This window comes from Mesoplodon bidens (assembly GCF_964165515.1).
Source record: "Mesoplodon bidens genome assembly, chromosome: 8".
In the NCBI taxonomy this organism is placed as follows: Eukaryota; Metazoa; Chordata; class Mammalia; order Artiodactyla; family Ziphiidae; genus Mesoplodon; species Mesoplodon bidens.
The window spans coordinates 82954640-82978592 of record NC_138165.1 but is presented as its reverse complement, the minus strand read 5'-3'; the positions used below and the strand labels follow the sequence as shown (position 1 = coordinate 82978592).

At 38.5% G+C, this 23953-nt stretch overlaps 1 protein-coding gene across 2 annotated transcripts in view; it reads right to left on the bottom strand.

Moving 5' to 3' along the window:
• Positions 1–23953, bottom strand: part of PARD3B (par-3 family cell polarity regulator beta) — a 1049764-nt gene that overhangs the window by 173219 nt on the left and 852592 nt on the right. For both annotated transcript variants that reach the window (XM_081242115.1, XM_081242116.1), the window contains exon 20: positions 22807–23109. In XM_081242115.1, coding sequence (XP_081098241.1) covers positions 22807–23109 — 303 coding nt within the window. The remainder of the gene's footprint in view (positions 1–22806; positions 23110–23953) is intronic.

Here is a 23953-nt window from a genome sequence, read left to right as displayed (position 1 = left end):
CAAAGCTGAGACCCAGGAGCTGTGAGAACAAAGAAGAGAAAGGGAAACCTCTCCCAGCAGCCTCAGAAGCAGCGGATTAAAGCTCCACAATCAACTTGATATACCCTGCATCTGTGGAATACATGAATAGACAAAAAATCATCCCAAATTGAGGAGCCAGGAGTCAGTGCTGTGCCTCTGAGGTGGGAGAGCCAACTTCAGGACACTGGTCCACAAGAGACCTCCCAGCTCCACGTAATATCAAACGGCGAAAATCTTCCAGAGATCCCCATCTCAACACCAGCACCCAGCTTCACTCAACGACCAGCAAGCTACAGTGCTGGACACCCTATGCCAAACAACTAGCAAGACAGGAACATACCACCACCCATTAGCAGAGAGGTGGCCTAAAATCATAAAAAGTCCGCAGACACCCCAAGACACACCACCAGACGTGGACCTGCCCACCAGAAAGACAAGATCCAGCCTCATCCACCAGAACACAGGAACTAGTCCCCTCCACCAGGAAGCCTACACAACCCACTAAACCAACCTTAGCCACTGGGGACAGACACCAAAAACAATGGGAACTACGAGCCTGCAGCCTTCAAAAAGGACACCCCAAACACAGTAACATAGGCAAAATGAGAAGACAGAAAAACACACAGCAGGAGAAGGAGCAAGATAAAAACCCACCAGATCTAACAAATGAAGAGGTAATAGGCAGTCTACCTGAAAAAGAATTCAGAATAATGATGGTAAAGATGATCCAAGATTCTATTTCCCAGATCCAAAATCTTGGAAATAGAATAGACAAAATGCAAGAAACAGTTAACAAGGACCTAGAAGAACTAAAGATGAATCAAGTATCGATTAAAAACACAATCAATGAAATGAAAAATACTCTAGATGGGATCAATAGCAGAATAACTGAGGCAGAAGAACGGATAAGTGAGGTGGAAGATAAAATAGTGGAAATAACTGCTGCAGAGCAAAATAAAGAAAAAAGAATGAAAAGAACAGAGGACAGTCTCAGAGACCTCTGGGCAACGTTAAACGCACCAACATTCGAATTCTAGGGGTTCCAGAAGAAGAAGAGAAAAAGAAAGGGACTGAGAAAATATTTGAAGAGATTATAGTTGAAAACTTCCCTAATATGGGAAAGGAACTAGTTAATCAAGTCCAGGAGGCACAGAGAGTCCCATACAGAATAAATCCAAGGAGAAATACGCCAAGACACATATTAATCAAACTGTCAAAAATTAAACACAAAGAAATCATATTAAAAGCAGCAAGGCAAAAACAACAAATAACACACAAGGGAATCCCCATCAGGATAACAGCTGATCTCTCAGCAGAAACTCTACAAGCCAGAAGGGAGTGGCAGGACATAATTAAAGTGATGAAGGAGAAAAACCTGCAACCAAGATTACTCTACCCAGCAAGGATCTCATTCAGATTTGATGGAGAAATTAAAACGTTTACAGACAAGCAAAAGCTGAGAGAGTTCAGCACCACCAAACCAGCTTTACAACAAATGCTAAAGGAACTTCTCTAGGCAAGAAACACAACAGAAGGAAAAGACCTACAATAACGAACCCAAAACAATTAAGAAAATGGGAAGAGGAACATACATATCGATAATTACCTTAAATGTAAATGGACTAAATGCTCCCACCAAAAGACACAGATTGGCTGAATGGATACAAAAACAAGACCCATATACATGCTGTCTATAAGAGACCCACTTCAGACCTAGAGACACATACAGACTGAAAGTAAGGGGATGGAAAAAGATATTCCATGCAAATGGAAACCAAAAGAAAGCTGGAGTAGCAATTCTCATATCAGACAAAATAGACTTTAAAATAAAGACTACTAGAAGAGACAAAGAAGGACACTACATAATGATCAAGGGATCGATCCAAGAAGAAGATATAACAATTGTAAATATTTATGCACCCAACATAGGAGCACCTCAATATATAAGGCAAATACTAACAGCCATAAAAGGAGAAATCAACAGTAACACAATCATAGTAGGGGACTTTAACACCCCACTTTCACCAATGGACAGATCATCCAAAATGAAAATAAATAAGGAAACATAAGCTTTAAATGATACATTAAACAAGATGGACTTAATTGATATTTATAGGACATTCCATCCAAAAACAACAGAATACACATTTTTCTCAAGTGCTCATGGAACATTCTCCAGGATAGATCATATCTTGGGTCACAAATCAAGCCTTGGTAAATTTAAGAAAATTGAAATTGTATCAAGTATCTTTTCTGACCACAATGCTATGAGACTAGATATCAATTACAGGAAAAGAGCTGTAAAAAATACAAACACATGGAGGCTAAACAATACACTACTTAATAACGAAGTGATCACTGAAGAAATCAAAGAGGAAATTAAAAAATACCTAGAAACAAATGACAATGGAGACACGACGACCCCAAACCTATGGGATGCAGCAAAAGCAGTTCTAAGAGGGAACTTTATAGCAATACAATCCCACCTTAAGAAACAGGAAACATCTCGAATAAACAACCTAACCTTGCACCTAAAGCAATTAGAGAAAGAAGAACAAAAACATCCCAAAGTTAGCAGAAGGAAAGAAATCATAAAAATCAGATCAGAAATAAATGAAAAACAAATGAAGGAAACGATAGCAAAGATCAATAAAACTAAAAGCTGGTTCTTTGAGAAGATAAACAAAATTGATAAACCATTAGCCAGACTCATCAAGAAAAGAAGGGAGAAGACTCAAATCAATAGAATTAGAAATGAAAAAGGAGAAGTAACAACTGACACTGCAGAAATACAAAAGATCATGAGAGATTACTATAAGCAACTCTATGCCAATAAAATGGACAACCTGGAAGAAATGGACACATTCTTAGAAATGCACAACCTGCCAAGACTGAATCAGGAAGAAATAGAAAATATGAACAGACCAATCACAAGCACTGAAATTGAAACTGTGATAAAAAATCTTCCATCAAACAAAAGCCCAGGACCAGATGGCTTCACAGGCGAATTCTATCAAGCATTTAGAGAAGAGCTAACACCTATCCTTCTCAAACTCTTCCAAAATATAGCAGAGGGAGGAACACTCCCAAACTCATTCTATGAGGCCACCATCACCTTGATACCAAAACCAGACAAGGATGTCACAAAGAAAGAAAACTACAGGCCAATATCACTGATGAACATAGATGCAAAAATCCTCAACAAAATACTAGCAAACAGAATCCAACAGCACATTAAAAGGATCATACACCATGATCAAGTGGGGTTTATTCCAGGAATGCAAGGATTCTTCAATATACGCAAATCAATCAACGTGATACACCATATTAACAAATTGAAGGAGAAAAACCATATGATCATCTCAATAGATGCAGAGAAAGCTTTCGACAAAATTCAACACCCATTTATGATAAAAACCCTGCAGAAAGTAGGCATAGAGGGAACTTTCCTCAACATAATAAAGGCCATATATGACAAACCCACAGCCAGCATCGTCCTCAATGGTGAAAAACTGAAACCATTTCCACTAAGATCAGGAACAAGACAAGGCTACCCACTCTCACCACTCTTATTCAACATAGTTTTGGAAGTTTTAGTCACAGCAATCAGAGAAGAAAAGGAAATAAAAGGAATCCAAATCGGAAAAGAAGAAGTAAAGCTGTCACTGTTTGCAGATGACATGATACTATTCATAGAGAATCCTAAAGATGCTACCAGAAAACTACTAGAGCTAATCAATGAATTTGGTAAAGTTGCAGGATACAAAATTAATGCACAGAAATCTCTGGCATTCCTATATACTAATGATGAAAAATCTGAAAGTGAAATCAAGGAAACACTCCCATTTACCATTGCAACAAAAAGAATAAAATATCTAGGAATAAACCTACCCAAGGAGACAAAAGACCTGTATGCAGAAAATTATAAGACACTGATGAAAGAAATTAAAGATGATACAAATAGATGGAGAGATGTACCATGTTCTTGGATTGGAAGAATCAACATTGTGAAAATGACTCTACTACCCAAAGCAATCTACAGATTCAATGCAATCCCTATCAAACTACCACTGGCATTTTTCACAGAACTAGAACAAAAAATTTCACAATTAGTATGGAAATACAAAAGACCCCGAACAGCCAAAGCAATCTTGAGAACGAAAAATGGAGCTGGATGAATCAGGCTCCCTGACTTCAGGCTATACTACAAAGCTACAGTAATCAAGACAGTATGGTACTGGCACAAAAACAGAAAGATAGATCAATGGAACAGGATAGAAAGCCCAGAGATAAACCCACACACATATGGTCACCTTATCTTTGGTAAAGGGTCAAGACTTTAATAAGTGGTGCTGGGAAAACTGGACAGCTACATGTAAAAGAATGAAATTAGAACACTTCCTAACACCATACACAAAAATAAACTCAAAATGGATTAAAGACCTAAATGTAAGGCCAGACACTATCAAACTCTTAGAGGAAAACATAGGCAGAACACTCTATGACATAAATCACAGCAAGATCCTTTTTGACCCACCTCCTAGAGAAATGGAAATAAAGACAAAAATAAACACATGGGACCTAATGAAACTTAAAAACTTTTGCACAGCAAAGGAAACCATAAACAAGACCAAAAGACAACCCTCAGAATGGGAGAAAATATTTGCAAATGAAGCAACTGACAAACGATTAATCTCCAAAATTTATAAGCAGCTCAATAACAAAAAAACAAACAACCCAATCCAAAAATGGGCAGAAGACCTAAATAGACATTTCTCCACAGAAGATATACAGACTGCCAACAAACACATGAAAGGATGCTCAACATCTTTAATCATTAGAGAATTTCAAATCAAAACTACAATGAGATATCATCTCACACCAGTCAGAATGGCCATCATCAAAAAATCTAGAAACACTAAATGCTGGAGAGGGTGTCGAAAAAAGGGAACACTCTTGCACTGCTGGTGGGAATGTGAATTGGTACAGCCACTATGGAGAATGGTATGGAGGTTCCTTATAGAACTACAAATAGAACTACCATATGACCCAGCAATCCCACTACTGGGCATATACCCTGAGAAAACCATAATTCAAAAAGAGACATGTACCTAAATATTCATAGCAGCCCTATTTACAATAGCCCGGAGATGGAAACAACCTAAGTGTCCATCATCGGATGAGTGGGTAAAGAAGATGTGGCACATATATACAATGGAATATTACTCAGCCATAAAAAGAAATGAAATTGAGCTATTTGTAATGAGGTGGATGGACCTAGAGTCTGTCATGCAGAGTGAAGTAAGTCAGAAAGAGAAAGACAAATACTGTATGCTGACACATATATATGGAATTTAAGAAAAAAAATGTCATGAAGAACATCGGGGTAAGACAGGGATAAAGACACAGACCTACTAGAGAATGGACTTGAGGATATGGGGAGGGGGAAGGGTAAGCTGTGACAAAGTGAAAGAGCGGCATGGACATATATACCCTACCAAACGTAAAGTAGATAGCTAGTGGGAAGCAGCCGCATAGCACAGGGAGATCAGCTCAGTGCTTTGTGACCGCCTGGAGGGGTGGGATAGGGAGGGTGGGAGGGAGACGCAAAAGGGAGGGGATATGGGAACATATGTATATGTATAACTGATTAAATTTGTTATAAAGCAAAAAATAAAAAAAATTAAAAAAAAAAAAAAAGAACCATGTTTCCTAAGCCCTGGCCTGAAAGGTAAGCTGGTTCAGGACACATCCTCAGTGGTTCCTGTAATCCCCCTTTCTCCTATTTTTAGATACTTCTATTCACTACATTCTCCACCTGACTGATCTACTGAAAGGAAGGGTATCTTAACCAATAGTGGTAAAAAAAAAAAAAGGGAGAAAAAAAATAATGGCCAAAATTTGCGTAGCACTCAAAATGAGACAACCACTGTGCTGTGAGTTTAACATGCATTAACTCTTCAAATATCCAAGAATCCTATGAGACATGACATCATAGTCACCTTAGAGGTGAAGAAAGAGAGGCTCAAAGATGTTACATACTATGGCCAAGGACCACAGAGTGGTAGAGTTAGGATTTTATATCTAGGATTTACACCCAAATTCAAATTCCATGCTATTGAACATTAGGAGAAAGATGATAATCTCAAGAGAGGTAATGGATAGATAGATACTTCTCAAGAGGCAATACAATGCATGTAAAATGTCTCAATACTGAGCACATATTAATTGTTCAATGAATACTATTATTAGCTATCATCATCATCTTCATCACTATCACCAGCCTTAGTCTTGAAAATCCTCATATATATTATGTCTCTATATCCTAAAACCTACATCTAAGTAGATTCTGGACATATTCTATCTGATATAGCTAAGTTTGGAGAAATTCCTTCTCAGAAAAAAAAAAAATGACCCAAAAGGAAATCTATGGACTGAGCCTCTTCAAAACTGCATGTAGACTCATATGATCTAAAAATTACTGTTGAAGTCTACTGCTTTACATGTTTTGCTTTCCAGTGAATTAGTTTTAAGACTTGGAAATTACATACACTCATAAGAGCTGTTTTCCAGACTTAAACTGGAATTAAGCACATACAAGCCTTTTGGTACTATAATGTCCTGAATTTCTGAAATATTTAGATCTAGTTCTGCTTCTTTTTCTTGGCATTTCTTAGTTTTCACTCACATAAGTGCACAGAGAAACCAATTCATAAGATACTTGCCAGCTTTCACCAACACTGGCCTCGCTGCCAGAAGAAAAAGCCTGGAACAAAGCTGCAGTGGGTGGAAAGCTGTGGCAGAACACAGGAAAACAGTTAAGTAGAGAAAGGGCTGAAGTGGAGCACCATCAGATTAGTTATTCTCTATGGAAAAATACTGAGGCATGAGCTGCAAGAGAAGGAAACAAGCTTACCTCCCACTTGCTAAATATGGTCACTGAAATGGTGACAATGGCCTACAGGGTCTCTGAGTGAGAGCACGGTAAGGAGAGGTAGCCTGTAGAAATGTTACTGATGTAAAGTTCATGAAACCAACACTCAAGAGCATGACAGTGATGCTGTTCTCTGGGGCCTCCACAAGAAAGAACAACATGAAAAAAACTGAATGCGAATGACAAATCTCTTCTACAATTTTTCAAAATCAGTATATATTTAGACTCAAATGTCAAATCATTTATGAGTGCTTACTATGTACCAGACCCTATACATGTGACTATCATACATCTTAGTTTTTTTATTCTTCTAACGATGTCTATTAACCATAAATAATCATGAACATTATCAACACTAACATCAAAAAAAAGAAAGTTCTGTTTTTGGTAGTGTTGTAATAGCCTGTCGTAGTCTCACTTTCATAAGAAGAACCAGAGAAGCTGGACCAATTAGGGAAAAAACAAAACAAAGGAAAAAAACTGCTTGAGGGCATTGGAGAACTCCCAAAGCAGCCAGAAATGGAGGGGCTAAGACTGATTCTGAAAAGCAGGTAAGCACATTGAATTAAGCCCAATATTCTGTGGCACTGTTCTCTGCAAGTCATTTGATAATTCATAAGTAGCACAGAATCAAGTGCTAAAAAGTGAGCAGAGTTTAGTGGCTAAGAGACTTGTAGACTAAGCAGAAAATCTGACAGTCCCATAGGGTTGGGAAAATAGAAATTAGAGTTTATGTCTGCTAAGGAATAAGGGCCTGGTAAACGACCCAAATTTCCAGTTAGGATCACAGAAAGGCTACACCCCCAGGGTAAGAATAAACTACAAACAGACTACAGTTAAAACAACTAAAATCCAGCTTCCAGCCACCTAATTCCAAGACTGGATTAAGGCAATATGCCCCTACTCTCACTGTCTGCCAGAAAGCAAAAAAAATCCTCTCTGGAGAAAGATAACATCAACCTGAGATTATTTCTACAATTTTTCAAGTGCTATGTCTAGCATTCAATCAATGCATACCAGGAGATAGGACCAAATGACTGAAAATAAAACAGTACAAATCAACCCAGAGCTAATCCAGATATTTACATTATTAGACATGGTTCTGAAAAAAACTGTAATTAATAAAGTCAAGAAAAAAGATGATAAGATGGAGAGTTTCATCAGAACAGTAGGATATTGGGGTAAAACAAACAAATGGACACTCTAAACCTGAAAATTACAATAACTAAAATTAAGAACTCAACAGATGGGATTAATAGAACTTTGGATAGAGCAAAAGGCAAGACTATTAAACTGGAAGACAGGGTGTTCAAAAATAACCAGACTGAAATGTAGAGAAGAACAAACAAGCAAGCAAAACAGAAGCACAGAAGAGACAGCAAGGAACATGTACATGTACAGAATGGTCTACTATTTTTTTGTCTTTGGAGTCTCAGAAGGAAAAGAGAGAGCAAGAAAATGGAACAGAAACAATATTTAAAGAGACAACAGCTGAGCATTTTCCAAATTGATGAAAGACATTAAATCACAGATTTAGGAAGCTCTACAAATCCTAACCCTGTTTAAACACAACACAACACCACACACACACACACACACACACACACCCCATAGTAAAACTGCTGAAAAACCAAAGACAGAAAAATTTTAAATAAATCAAAGACAAAAAATACATTATTTTCAAAGGAGTAACAGTAGTCTGACAACAGACTTCGATGAAAACATTGGAAGCCAGAAATAATGGAATGATACCATTAAAACGTTAACAGGCAAAAAACCCCTGATAACTACATACCCAAAGAAAATATCCTTAAAAATGAATATGAAATAAAAACATTTTAAAACAAACAAAAACTGAGAGGCTTTGCCACATTACAAGAAATACAATAGTAAGTTATAAAGGGAAAAAGGAATAATATCCCAGGATGGAAGCAAAGATATTCAGAGAGAAACAAGGAGAAATAGAAATAGTTAAAATAAATGAATAGTTAACATATAAAACAATAATTACATTGTACTGCAGGGTTCAAAAAATATGTAGACTTAAAATACATGAAAGCATAGCCTAAAAAGTAGGTGGGCTAAATGTGGTTAAAGTGTTCCAACGTCCATACATTGTTCAAGAAATGATAAAAGTACTAATTTATCTTATACTACAATAAATCAAGAATGTGTGTTATCATCTCTTGAGTACTAAAGGTAATAAAAGAAAAGTGAAAGAATGTATAACAGGGCTTCCTTGGTGGCACAGTGGTTAAGAATCCATCTGCCAGTGCAGGGGACATGGGTTCAAGCCCTGGTCCAGGAAGACCCCACATGCAACAGAGCAACTAAGCCCATGCACCACAACTACTGAGCATGCACTCTAGAGCTCACGAGCCACTACTGAGCCCACGTGCCACAACTACTGAAGCCCGAATGCCTAGAGCCTGTGCTCCGCAACAAGAGAAGCTACCGCAATGAGAAGCCCGCACACTGCAATGAAGAGTAGCTCCCACTCACCACAACTAGAGAAAGCCCGCATGCAGCAATGAAGATCCAATGTAGCCAAAAATAAATAAATTAATTTTAAAAATGTATAACAAACTCAAACTCGAGGGAAAAACTGAATCACACAAAATGCTTGATTAATGATCTTGAAAAAGGCAAGAAAAGAGAGAAGAATAAACATAGAATAGGTGGAACAAGTAGAAAATGAAGAGTGAAACAGAGATTTAAATCAAATTATATATGCAGAATCATTAAATGTAAGCAGCATAAATACTACAATTAAAATACAGATATTTCCTGACTGGACATGAAAACAAAACCAAACCTAACTATATGCCTCTTACAAAAGACACACTTTAAATATAAGGATCCAGAAATATTGAAAGTAAAAGAATGAAAAAGATATACTAAGCAAAAACTGAGCAAGAGAAAGATGATATAACTATATCAATATCAAAGTAGACTTTAAAGCAGTAGTAATTACTAGAAATAAAATGAGATGAGTCATAATAATATATGGGTCAATCCTTCACGAATATATGACAATCCTAAATTTGTATGCACCTAATAACAAACTTCAAAGTGCATAAAGCAAAAATTGAGAAGACTAAAAGAAGAAATAGATAAATCCACAATCGCATGAGGATATTTTAACTTTAAAGCAGAAAGTAAAAAATCTACAGAGTTTGTTCTCTGATCACATGGAGTAAAAGTAGAAATCAAGAACAGAAAGATAATAGGAAAGTCTCCTAACATTTGGAAACTAAACAACGCACTTCTAAATAATCCATGGGTCAAAAAGAAAGTCTCAAGGGAAATAAAAAAATACAATGAACTGAATGAGAATGAAAATGCTACATATCAAAATTTATAAGATACAGCTAAAGCAGTGCTGAGAGGGAATTTTATAGCATTAAATGCTTTCACTAGAAAAGAAAAAAGTCTCAAATAAGTAATCTAAGATCCCATTGCAAAAAATTAGGGAAAAGAGAAAAAACCCAAAAAAACAAAGTAAGCAGAAAAATGGATATAATGAAGAACATAAATCACTGAAATTTGAAACAGAAAATTAATAGAGAAAATTAATAAAATAAAATAGCTGGTTCTTAGAAAAGATCAATAAAATTAACAAACCTCCAATGAGACTGACAAAGAAAAAAGAGAAAAGAAACAAATTACTAAAATCAGGAATGAAACAGAGGATGTTACTAGACTCCATAGTTCAGTAAGGGAATATACTACCAATAGAATAATAAAAGAATACTATAAACAACTCCATACACATAAATTTGACAACTTGGATGAAACAGACCAACTCCTAGAAAAGTAAAAATTATAAAAACTCACATAATATAATTTGAACAGCCTTATAATTATTAAGGACACTGAACTCCTCATTAAAAACCTCCCCCAAATCTCTAGGCCCAGATGGTTTTTCTGGAGAATTCTACCAAATGTTTAAAGAAGAATTAACATCATTTCTATACAATTTCTTCCAGAAAAAGAAAAGGAGGTAACACTTTCCTACCCATTCAATGAAGCCAGTATTATCCTGATACCAAACCCAAGGAGAGTACAAAAACACCCCAAAACTACAGACCAATATCCCTCATGAATATAGATGCAAAAATTCATACAGAAATTTTAGCAAATAAAATTCAGTAATATATGAAAAGAATTATATACCATGACAAAATGCATTTTACTCCAGGATGCAAGGTGGTCCTGTCTTTGAAAAGTAATAAATGTAATCCAACGTATTAACATGCTAGAGAAGAAAATCACAAGATCATATCAATTGAAACAGAAAAACATTAGGCAAAACTCAATACCCATTTATGATTTAAAAAAAAAACTCAGAAAACTAAGAATTAAGGAAAACTTCCTCAACTTGATAAAGACATCTACAAAAAAACAAGCTAACATGATACTAATGTTGAAAGACTGACTGCTTTCCCCCTAAGGTCAGGAACAAGTCAAGGAGTTCACTCTTGCGATTGCTGTTCAACACAGAACTGGAAGTTCTAGCCATTGTAATAAGACAGGATAAGGAAATAAAGTTAGAAACTTACAGATAGGAAAGAGAGAAATAAAACTTAATGTTCACACAAAAATCTATTGGTGACTATTCATAGCAGCTCTGTTACCAAGCTGGAAATAACTAAAATATCCCTCAATAGGTGAATGATTAAACTAATTGTGGTACGTCCATACCACAGACTACTACTCAGCAATAAAAGGAATGAACTACTGATAACCACAACAACTCAGATGGATCACAAGGGCATTATATTGTGTGAAAAAAGCCAATCTCAAAAGGTCACAAACTTCCCCATTTATGAGATTGCATTTATGCAGTATTCTAGAAGTGACAGAATTATAGAGATGTGAAACAGATTAATGATTGCCAGGGGCTGGGGATGGTGGAAGGAAGAGGGTGTATAACTATAAAGGGGTAGCAGGAAGGATAGCTTTGTGTTGATGAATTAGTTCCACATCTTGATTGCAGAAGTAGTTAGATGTGTGATAAAATGGTATAGAACTACACACACATTGTACCAAAATCAAATTCTTGATTTTCATATTGTATTATAATTATGTAAGATGCAGCCACTGGAGAAAACTGGGTGAAGTGTACAAGAGATTTCTCTACACTATATGTCAACTTCCTGTGGCTTTATAAAAAGTTCAAAATAAAGAGTTAAGAAGTAATTATATATATGTATAAACATGGCTATATATAATAACTATAAGTATATTGTTATGAAAGAAGCAAACAAAAATACATGAGGTCATGTTGGCAAGAACTGTTCATCCAAACTGAAAAAAAAAATTTACTAAATGGAGAAGTAAGAACATTTTGGAACTCTCCACCCAACTTTAATTCACTCCTAGAAGATTAATAGTACTCTTAATTGCAGAATGGTGTAAATACCCAGATAACAGCATATATAATATTAGCTTAAACTTTAATGGTGCTTATTAACTGCTGGATGCTGGTTTTTTTGTTTGTTTGTTTTCAGGTATAAACTCAGTTAAATTCTTGTAACAACAGTCTTAGGTAGGTACTATGATTATGCTCATTTTATGGTTGAGGATACTAAGCCAGAAAGAAAATAAGAAGGAGTTGTATAAGGATATCCAGCCAGGCTTTGCTCTAAGGATGGGCATGGCTTGCGCCCAGTCCACCTACTGACCTTGACAGAGAAAATCCACTGTGTCTGCATTGAAGTGAATATCCCTCCTAGCCTTGCACTCAGAGGAAAGCCAGAGGCTGAGTAATAGCCAAGTTTGAGGGAATCCAGAGTGCTACTCAGGCTTGATTGAAAGTCTGTGCAAAACAATGGCTCTTGAACTCTATTTCTGTCTGGGTTCATATCAATTCCCAGTCAGCTCTCCAGGAGGGAGAGTATTCTGCAGTGTATAAATATTAAAACATCTCTTTAAGATGTTGGACACTTATGAGTACTGACATTAAAACTGTCTTTTACTGCCCTTTCTCATCACACTGATTATTTACTGTTTGAAAGGATAAACACAGGAAAGCAATTGACCTAACAATGGCTTAGTCTTGATTACACATTGCATTAAATACAGAAATTATGAAGAGGGTACTTTGGAATCTGTCTCTAGCATCAGCAAAGATTGTGTAATGAAAAGGTATGTGGCTTCACCTAATAGAGTAATGCAAACCTCAGGTCACAAGAGGCCTGGAGTAAGTGTGGTAGATCAACACAAATCTAGCACCACTACAGAGAAGTAGGTCAAAGCCTAAGGCTTCTGATACTTCTTTGTACCTCTATAGCTTTGAGTAGGATGCTTTGCACCTAACAGACATCTAATATTTTTTAATGGAATGAATGAATGAATGAATGAGGGAGAGAGGGAGGGCAGGGTGTCTCGCAGGTGAGGAGCAACATGCATGCTCTTTGCACATTTAGTGGATTCCAACACTGTAAACTGCAATCTACAGTGATAAATGCATTTTGCATCATATCCCAGTATTCACTCACATACCCTGTATACTCTGTATACATATGCATATATGTATATACATTTTACATACATATATAACTTAAAGAAATTATGAAATAATTCTTACCCTTATTACAATCTATGCAATGATCTTTTCTATTCTTGTCAATCCTATTTTCTTAAAAAAAATGTTGGTTGACCCCACTAAATTGATTTCAAGGTTACAGCCTGCAGTTTGAAAATCCCTAGCATAGGTGGAAGCTCATACATGGATTTTGGACTCAGACCTGGGCTGGGATCCTGGCTCTGCCAACGTATTACCTATGTTACTATAGGTAAATTTCTTAATTTCTCTGAGCTGCTAGTTTCACACCTGTGGAATAGATACCTACTCTACAGAATTTCTGTTCCTTTCCAAAGCATAAATCTGAACAAGTTACCTCCATGTCAAGGGTTCCTCGTTGCTCTTGAGTCTAAATGCTTTATCTCAGATTATATGGCCTTTAACAATATGGCCTGTGTTCACCTTCATCTTTTCCCTCTAGCTGGCCCCAAATTACATACCATACTCTAGCTCTTCTGATATATGCAGTTCCCTAAGTGTACCATGTTTTCTCTTTGGGCCTTTGTCATGCTCTTCTGCCTGCCTGATTAATTTCTACTTGTTCTTTAGGTCACAATACAGATTCCAAGGAGTCTTCTTTGGCCACCCAGATCTGCATTCAGTGCCCTTCTCTTGTGCTCCTATAGCCTCTTTGGCTTACCCTTCTCATAGCATATCACCATTACTATTCCAATATATCAGCTGCATCCCCCTAGAGGGCAGAAGACTCTGTATTTGGTTCTGTTCTGTGTTATCTATGATGTCGAAAAAATTCTGTATATTCCCTCCTACCTCTCTTAGTAAACAGGATAAGTTAGATGAATATATCCTTAGGATCAGGACATTTGTTTGAAAAACAGTCAAGTCAATGCTTAGATGACAGCTTTAAGAAATCAGAGTAACTCTTTGGCAAGCATTCCTCAAATGTGCTCACTTACTACCAGTGACTGGGGATGGCGCAGGGGTGGAGGTCTTGGAAATGGATGGTCACTGAGTGCCAAAATCCTTGCCTAGCTCATGCATAATAAAGGAGAAGGTTGTCTACATTTGTCACCCCTGGAAGCTCTCAACTTAGGCAAACGTAAGTCTAGTAGAGTCCCAAGAGTAGGGCTCTCAGAAGATGGAAAAAAAACTAATGAGAACATCAAGTTTTAAAGAGAGGGGATGGAGGAAAGTAGAGTTAATGGTATATCAGTCACTATTAGCATTTATCTGGTCATAGAGTCTTTCACTAAGAGATTTCTCATTATTCTTTAAAAGTCACTTAAAAATTGATGGTAATATGTTTGAAGGAAAAAAATCTGATTGCTTTGTTCAACTGATGAATTTTAACTCTCTATGGATATGGCATTTATCACTGGGATTCCCAAACTGAACCAAGAGTACTTTGGCTCTGTCTGTAGAAATGAAAAAACACATCTCCAAGTCATCTACTGTATTCACTGTTCAAATCCCTCCACACAGCCTCACAAAGCTGTGAATCAGAAGTGAGAGCAAAAAAGCTGTTAAATGAGAGTAAAATTAACAGGAAAAATCACTAGAGAAAGAGACTGGGGACAAACACCAACAGAGGCATGAACCGTGAATGACAAAGCTGTGACTCACTGAAATATGAAACCTCTGAAATCAAGCAACTGTTTGGGAAAGAGACATCAACGATCCTGCATTGCCCCAGGAGCACAAGAGATGTTCACAGCTGGCCATGAAGCTTTCCTGTTAACACTTTTCCTATCCTTCATCATCCTTATTTTGAATTTCCCCAAACATACTTTTTCAGTATGTTTGCAGTTTTCCAGAAAACTAAGAATACATGTTCCCCACTTGCTTTACTTCAGTGATATTAGAAGTTATTCAGACTGAAATATTTGGGTCTTAGCTATAAAAGAGGGTCTACATAATAAGAATTGCCTCCCACAACAATATATTGAATAGCATCAATATATTGTAGCATCAATCTATAATTTTTGCATTATGAAATGGAATTAAAAAACAAAAGAAGAGATACCATTTAGAGGTAATCTGTGGTGGGTTCCATGGAGTGATTCCCTAAAAGCCATTAGAACTCTTTTCTCCCTTGTCTTTACCTACTGGAAAGATGAAACACTATTTCTCAGTACCGTCTTATAACTACAAGAGACTTATAGGTTTTGCCAGTGAGAAGTTGTTGGGGTCTCCTGGGAAATCTTTTCAAAGAGGTGAACTTGACTGGCACATTTCATTGGCCATTTGCACTTTTTTCCTACTTTCTTCTTGGAGAGTGGACACGATGTCTGGAGCTGCAATAGCCATCTGAGAATCATGAGGCAACATGAGAAAAAGGCCTAGCTGCTGGGGGAAAGTAGAGGAAAAGAAATGAAAAGAGGGTCAGGGCCACCTACTTTCCTTGAAGGTTGAGACAAGTATATCAGTTGGGTTTTCTATTGTTTACAGCCAAACAGGGTCTGACTGAACACACTGTTGCTATTGACAGCTCTTCTGAGGCCCCTAGAAATTTGGCTAGTCCATTCTGTGGACAACTGTTGAGCCCTATTCTGAACCAAATGGACATTCAAGTAACATGGTAGGAAGATAACATTAGTTCTGATGACAAGCTTAGGGACATCTAATTAGTTATGGTTTTTAACAAACAGCTTTCCACGATGTTCATGGATGAACCAAAAATGCACACTAGATAAACAGTAGACTGGATTAATAGCTAACTTAACATCTGAAGGAGTATCGATTGATGGAGGTCTCGAGTGATGAGTTGCAGGGATTGTACTTGACATTGACCAGTGATCTTATCAATAACATATACGAGTCCACAATGATTAAATATGAGGATGGTATAAACCTAGGAAGGATAGCTAATATATTGGAGGACAAAAATCAATACTTTAAAATATCTTTATTGGCTATAACAATTGGCCAAACCTAACAAGCAAATATTTAACTTGGTGCAATGTGAGCCAATAATGACAGCTGATTAGTTGCCTTGTTAATTAGGCCACATTAACAAGTGTAAAAAATTAAGACCAAAGGATGTAAGAGTCCCATCAATTTCTGTGCTTTTCTGACCATATCTGAAACACAGCATCCAGTTCTGCATGGCACGCTCAATAGAGGGCAGTCATAAACTCAGTAGACTTGAGTGTACTCAGAATACGTCTACCAAGAAGGCTAAAGATGTGGATTATAACATAAGACATGACTAAGATAGCTAGGGGAGTTTATACTGAAGAAATGATTATACTTCTCAAGGTTATGTATTTGTTTTCTTCATCCTTGTAAAGCCAGCTCTGAGCACAGAGCCTGCCTCATGCTGGAGTTCAATAAATGTTTGTTAAAGAAGGTGGTCATAGCAGCCACTTCAAATATCTGAAGGGCTAATAATGAGGTTTAGATTCTGTGTCCAGGTAGGTTGATCCAGGATCTATGGTAAATGTTACTTGGAGCAAAAATTATTTATTGAGTGTAGACTGTTCTGGGAATTGTAGAGATAATGGTGAACCAAAGCAGGCAAGGTCCCTATCCCCATGGAGCCTGAACTTGAGGCCAGTCATCTCCAAAATGAGCTGCGTGCACCCCGTTTGAGAGGAGGAAGAACACATTAGAACTATTACTTATGCTTAAAACAAAATCTCATTCTTTTATTAATTTCTATATTTGGTGTGTATTCTACAATGCATATATTAGTAAGGTAAATAAGTGAATATCACTTAGAAACAAATACACATATTTGGGGGAGTTAACACCCAAAAGCATTTTTACTGATGGGGTGTGTGGCTCCACACATCTGGCTAACTCTGGTAAAGAATTTCAGGTAATCCCATGGGGTAGCGCAGAACCTCAGCTGCCTCAAGGGCCACACACACATTCCATTGTCCCTACTTGGGACTACTGTATCCTCACCCAGACATAAGGCTGTAATGGTCATATAGTGTGGGAGCCTTTAAATGCTGGCATTGTGGAGGGAGCCTAATGCACTGTAGACCCTAGGTAGTTGTCAGGCTTTGGGGACGGGACTTAGCCCATGCTCTGTTCAAATCCTGGGAGAAACAGTCCGGGGCAAATGCAGTCTTTTGAATCCGTCATGGTGGTAGGGATTATTTTAACCACCATCTTGTAAAGATGAATCCTTTATAAGCCAAGTGTTTCTCAGAAGGGCTGAGCATTCAGGGTCAACCCTTGAGAAGCAGGGAGGTAAGAGGCAGAAGCTGCCCCTATTCAGAAGCCACTGTGAACCACACAATATGACATGTTCCTTGGACACAGAGATATATGAACACATAGAGGTATACTTTATATAGATACCCCCAAAATGCAAAAGGTAAAATCGTACTTAAGCATCACAGCATGTGAGGCTGTCAATATAACCTTCCATTTGCAGATGAGGAGGTGAGGATCCACTGCCTAATTCCAAGACTAAGTCTCACAGTTCAACCCTCCGTGAGCCCTGCCCTACCTCTCAGGATGGGGTCCAGACTCCTCACGGAGGCCCACCAGGCTTTGTCATCGGCCTTTTGCCCAGCTCTCTGACCCTCGTGTCTTATCTGTCGTTGTTACTCCTCTCACTCCGGTTTCTATTTTCTATTTTATTGCGTTTCCTCTAGTTCCTCTAACACAGCGTGCTTCCTCTCACCTCCTGGCTTTCGCCCACACTGTTCCCTGTGCCTCCAACCCAGCAACCCCAAACTCAGCAGTCACCCCATGCTTCCCTTACAGGAGCACTTTTCACACTGTATTCTCACTGCCTGTTTACATTTGTAGCATCCAGTGGACAGTAAGCTCCATATGGAGAAGAAGGTCCCCATCTTCCTCCTTGTTTCCTGATGGACCTAGTACTGAACTCAGGTCCTGGCACTTAGTAGTCACTAAATAAATAAAGTCTTGACTCCATGCTGTGCTATCTTGGGCAAGTTACCCAGTTTCTCTGGGCCTCAGTTTCTGCAATGATAATAAGAGAAGGCTATTCTGGATGGTCTCTGAATTCTCTTGTTAGTTCTGAAATACTGTCATGTAAAGAATTTCAAGGTTGCAAGCCTTCCCATCTTACAACTACTCTTCTCTCTCTTTACCAACATGCTCGCTCAGTTCTCACTTCCTAATCAACTCTCTGATTGTAATTTTCCCTCTCCTCCTATCTGGCTATTGACATTGTTCTCTCTAAATTCATTAATAACCTCTTAGTGGTCATATCCCAAATCCTCTTTTTAGTCCTCATTCTAATGACCTCTCTGAAGCATTTGAAAATCCTACCTCTGTGGTCTCTGCTAAACAACTTTCTCCTAGGTTTTTTTTTTTTTTTTTTTTTGCAGTATGCGGGCCTCTCACTGCTGTGGCCTCTCCCGTTTGCGGAGCACAGGCTCCGGACGCGCAGGCTCAGCGGCCATGGCTCACGGGCGCAGCCGCTCCGCGGCATGTGGGATCCTCCCGGACTGGGGCACGAACCCGTGTCCCCTGCATCGGCAGGCAGGCTCTCAACCACTTGCACCACCAGGGAAGCCCTTTCTCCTAGTTTTAAGCTAAGGTTTTGGGCCGTCTCTTATTTTCTCCTGTCTCCAGTGCCACTCTCTTATCCCAGACCCTTGCCATCCTTCACTACTCTAATCATCTCTTAATTTATCTCACCATCTAACCATCTTCCTTTTTGCCTGCCATCAAGCTGGCAGAGCTATTTTCCCCAAATACAGATCTATCAGCTCATTACCTAATTATGGCATTTTGGTGGCTCCCATTGTGCACAGGACCACCCACTGCACACACACTACTGCTCATCCTTCTGGAGCCCAGGGCAGACACCACTATTCAAGCATAACTTCAGAACCCTTCTTTCTTTCTGTTTTAATTAAGATTTAATTTTTTTAGAGCAGTTTTAAATTCACAGCAGAATTGAGGGGAAGGTACAGAGATTTCTCATATACCCTCTGCACCCACACATGCATAGCCTCCCTCCTTAATAACATGCCCTGCCAGGGTGGTACATTTGTTAAAACGGTGAACCTGCACTGACACATCATTATTACCCGAAGTCTGTAGTTTACATTGTCATTCACTCTTGGTGTTGTACATTCTATGAGTTTAGACAAATGTATAATGACATGTACCTATCTTTATAATATCATACAGAGTATTTTCACTGCCCTAGGAATTCTTTGTATTTCACCCGTTCATCTCTCCCTTCATCCCCAACCTCTGGGAACCTGATCAGAACCCTTCTTAACACAGATTTGCAGACAGCTACTACCAATTCATAAGTGTGAGTACAGGATGGAACCTATTCATTCACAGTTTGGCTCCAATCTTCTTTCCAGCCTCACCTCCTCTCACTTTCCTTCCCATCCACTCTCCATGTTCTGGGTGCTTCTGAGCTTCCCTAATGTGCCATGCTCTTTCCGGCCACTTCACCCCTGTGCATGCTAATTAGTCGGCAAGAAAAACAATTTTTCTACTGTATCTGGTCAGTTCTTATGAATCCTTCCAGAGCCAGTTCAAATATCATTTCCTTTTGGAGACCTTTTGTGAGCAGCAGAGTTAGAAAAGAAAAGCTTCTATTTCTTCTGTTTACATTAAATTGCAATTATCTATTTTTACATGTGTTGATTCCCTCCTCCCTAGAATATGACTTCCTCTGGAATGGGACCATATCATAGTCATCTTTGTATCATCCCTAGAGCTTACAACAGTAGCTAGAACACAGTAGGTGCCAAATGAACACTTACTGAGTGAGTGAAAGTCTGTACAGATGACTAAAAGAATGACAGGCCTCTAACTGTAAATAAGGTAGGGTTAGAGCTCAGAGCTCCTGCTTATGGGCACTGTTCGGGATGCTGCCGCAGCAACTCGCTTAGACTCACCTGGACCCAGGCATGTTGGAAAGTTCAGAACCTCACTGATAAAGAACAGTAATAATAATAATAATGATGATGATATGATGATGATAGCTAACATTATTGAATGCTTATTATGTGCCAAGACAAAAACTGCTTAAGACTTAAAGAACAAGGAGCAGAATAATTTTTAAATATGATTAAAGATAAGAGCAGAATAAAGATAATTCTGAATATAAAGAGTTACACTTTGATCTGTTATCCAAAAATATGGCAACTGTCTAAAACTCCATTGAAAGAACTTTAGATCACTTATTTATTTATTTATTTATTTATTTATTTGCGGTACGCGGGCCTCTCACTGTTGTGGCCTCTCCCGTTGCGGAGCACAGGCTCCGGACGTGCAGGCCCAGCGGCCGTGGCTCACGGGCCTAGCTGCTCTGCGGCATGTGGGATCTTCCCAGACCGGGGCACGAACCCGTGTCCCCTGCATCAGCAGGCGGACTCTCAACCACTGCGCCACCAGGGAAGCCCTAGATCATTTATTAATACAAAGAGTTCAGAGCCAAAGGAAAGAATATTGCTTATACATGTCTGGGCTGGGCAGTAAATAACATTTTTTTTCCTGATATCATTCTATAGTGGCTACAGTTACAATTATCCTAAGAAATTTCTGTCCAGGTCAAATCTATGTGGGTGAAAATTAGCTTCAGGATAGAATCTTCTAGTGTTCCAAAGAACCATCATAATGTTTGGCAAAAAAAAAAAAAAAAAAAAGCCTTAGGTGACAGAAAATTGAGGAGTGATAGCATTGACTGTTGTACGCTCCACTTAGAGACTTTCAATGCACATTAGCCATTGGGAATAAGAAGAAAGAAGTAAGAAAACCTACCTGTTCAGTGTGGCTTAACACAGAATTCTCCACATGCATTTGAGTAGTGGACATTTTTAAACAGAATGCTTATTATTTATTTTCATGGAATTAGAATCGGAAATGTTGGCTTTGGAGGTTCCTAGAGACAGTTCTGCACTGGGATTCTAGCAGAGGGCACTTGCCAAGGGGTTTACTATGAAGACCTATCTGATTTAGAGAAGGGAAGATTGGCTGTCATCTGGGCCAGAAGAGACTCATGCCTGGTATCATTATTTACGTGATAAAAATTCAATCCTTTATAAAGGCTTGGGAGAAAAAGGCCAGCTTTTAATCAGTCCTCTGAATTAACAGTTTTGTTATGGCTGTCTCACAAAGTCACAGGAATTTATATTTTCATTTTATCCCAAAGAAAAACTTGACCATCTTTCTTTAATACTATCAACCTGGAGGCTTGACAGTAAGGATTAAAAATTGCTCCTTCCTTCCCACTTGGTTATTGGAAAGGCTCTGAAAGGTAATCAGTCTTGTGAAGCTGCACTTCACAGTCTGCATAAAAACGCCATGATTTTCCTTCCTCTCCCCAACCTAATTGAAAGTGCATAATATCACCCAGCTGGGGAAATGTAAACGGTAAACATATATGATATATCACGCCATCACACAAAAGCTGGTCACTAATAGGGACTGGGTGGTTGTCAGGACCAAAGGGAATCTGGGAAACAAGTCTTTTTTTCATCTGGAATGAGAGCTCTTTGTGCCTGCCACCCTTCCCCCCTCACCTCCTCCCTCCAGACTTCAAGTTACAGCAGATTAAACCAAGGTCAGTCAACTCATTCCTTCTGTGTGTAATTCCAAGGGTCACCTAACAATATATATTGACTAACAGTCTCTTATACCAGCCTTTCAAGGGATAAGGCATTTTGCTTTTGGCAGGAGGTGGGGTTGGAATCATCTTGTTCCCTACCTACTTCAATTGCACTGACAGATGGTCCTATTATCTCTTTCCTCAGCTGTGAAGCCTAAAGATCCTTGGCCTTGTCACCTCTTATCTTTCTCTACTTCATCAAACTCTTATTGCCAAGATTATCTCCTTTCTACCTCTGATCACCCATGAATATCTATGCAGGATCACATATGCCTCCAGTAGAAAATCCCAACCTTTGCAAAGTCTTCTGGAATTCTGAGGCTATCTATAATTACACCCACTTAGAAGTCACTACTCTCTTCTCTGACTCTTCACCTCCAAGTGTCACGCCATCTTCTTGAATAAGTCTTTTCTACTAGGGCTCTTAGGAGAAAGGACAATATTCCTTCAAAGTTTTATCACTAGTTCTCTGTTACAATATTCCTTCAAAAATTGCTCCCTGTTGCCTCATGAACTCAACTACTACTATTCATCCATGCCATCTTAGAACTGTCAATTGTTTTATTTTTGCTGGCTGATACCTTACGGGTAGGTCAAAGCATAGCACTTGTCAAGGGTACTATGTCATTTCAGTTTTAATAGATTGAAGGATATATTTTTATCTGCTTCAGCTGTAGAGATGATTTGAAACTTACTGAATTAAAACTACATTCATCTTTCAACAAGTTACATTACCTGTCAACTGGCACTGGTGGATGGTATGGCTTGTTGACCTTGGCATAGAGACCCTCTAAGTGGTCTCTCTCTGGAGACAGTGGACGGCCATCCCGAGGGTACCCCAGTGGTCCAGCCCGAGGGGGAGATGGAGACCTATAGACATTTGCTGATGCACATGGCTCCCGGAAGTGGTTTACTCTGGCATAGTTGGGGTCCATTTCATCATCGTCCATATCATGCAGTGATCCAATTGCACCAGCAGCATAATCAATAAGACCTCTTGCTTGCTTTTCCCTTAGCTCCTGATGTTTTGCCCCAATCCTGAAAAATGCAGAACAAGATGTATGTGAGTTTATATGCTGACACAATGAGAGACTCTCCTGAATCTATGTTAATTCCTCCTAGTCAGTCACTTAACTGTCACTTTGCTGGATACTCAAGATCACACCATGCAGAAATGCCAATAGCAGATTCCACAGGATTAATTTTATATCTCTGACCTTTATTTGTTACAGGGTCTTTACTTTTATAGCAATGCTATAGGTATTTTAATATCCTGCCCACTGATGACTGGGCTGATTGCAGAGTCAGAGGCTGATCTTCAGTAACATTTCCTCTCTATAAATGGGCTGTGCTCATGGGAACAGGCCATCTTTGGTGTAATATTAAAGAAGTCTGACTTGGGACAGGGATGCATGTTAAAGAGCCCATCAGAATCTTATACTTTGTCTGTGATTTTATCATTTGGTGACTTTGAGTTCTAGTGTATTCTTCTAAAGAAAAGAGCTTGCAAAAATTGTTTTAAATATGAAAAAGAAATACAGAGGCTTTCTGGTCACTAAAAGCAGTGGGATCAGAGATAATTTATGAGAGACTCTATGTTTTTTGGTTACACAAATGGGGATCATTGTGTTTCATTATACAGGGGCTAGGGACAGAGTAAAATAGTGAAGAAATTAATAGGCTCCTGACAGAGACAAATTGGTGCATATAAGTGAATTAAACACCATTACTGGCAGAACTCCACAGCTCTAAAGCCTTTAGTGATATTACAAAATGCTACGGCTAATCAGCGTACTTACTGTGTAGACTGGGAATGGGAGCAGAAAAAAATACTTTGGTGGATTCCAAATCCAACTGAATTTTGAGAATTTTTCATTTAGTC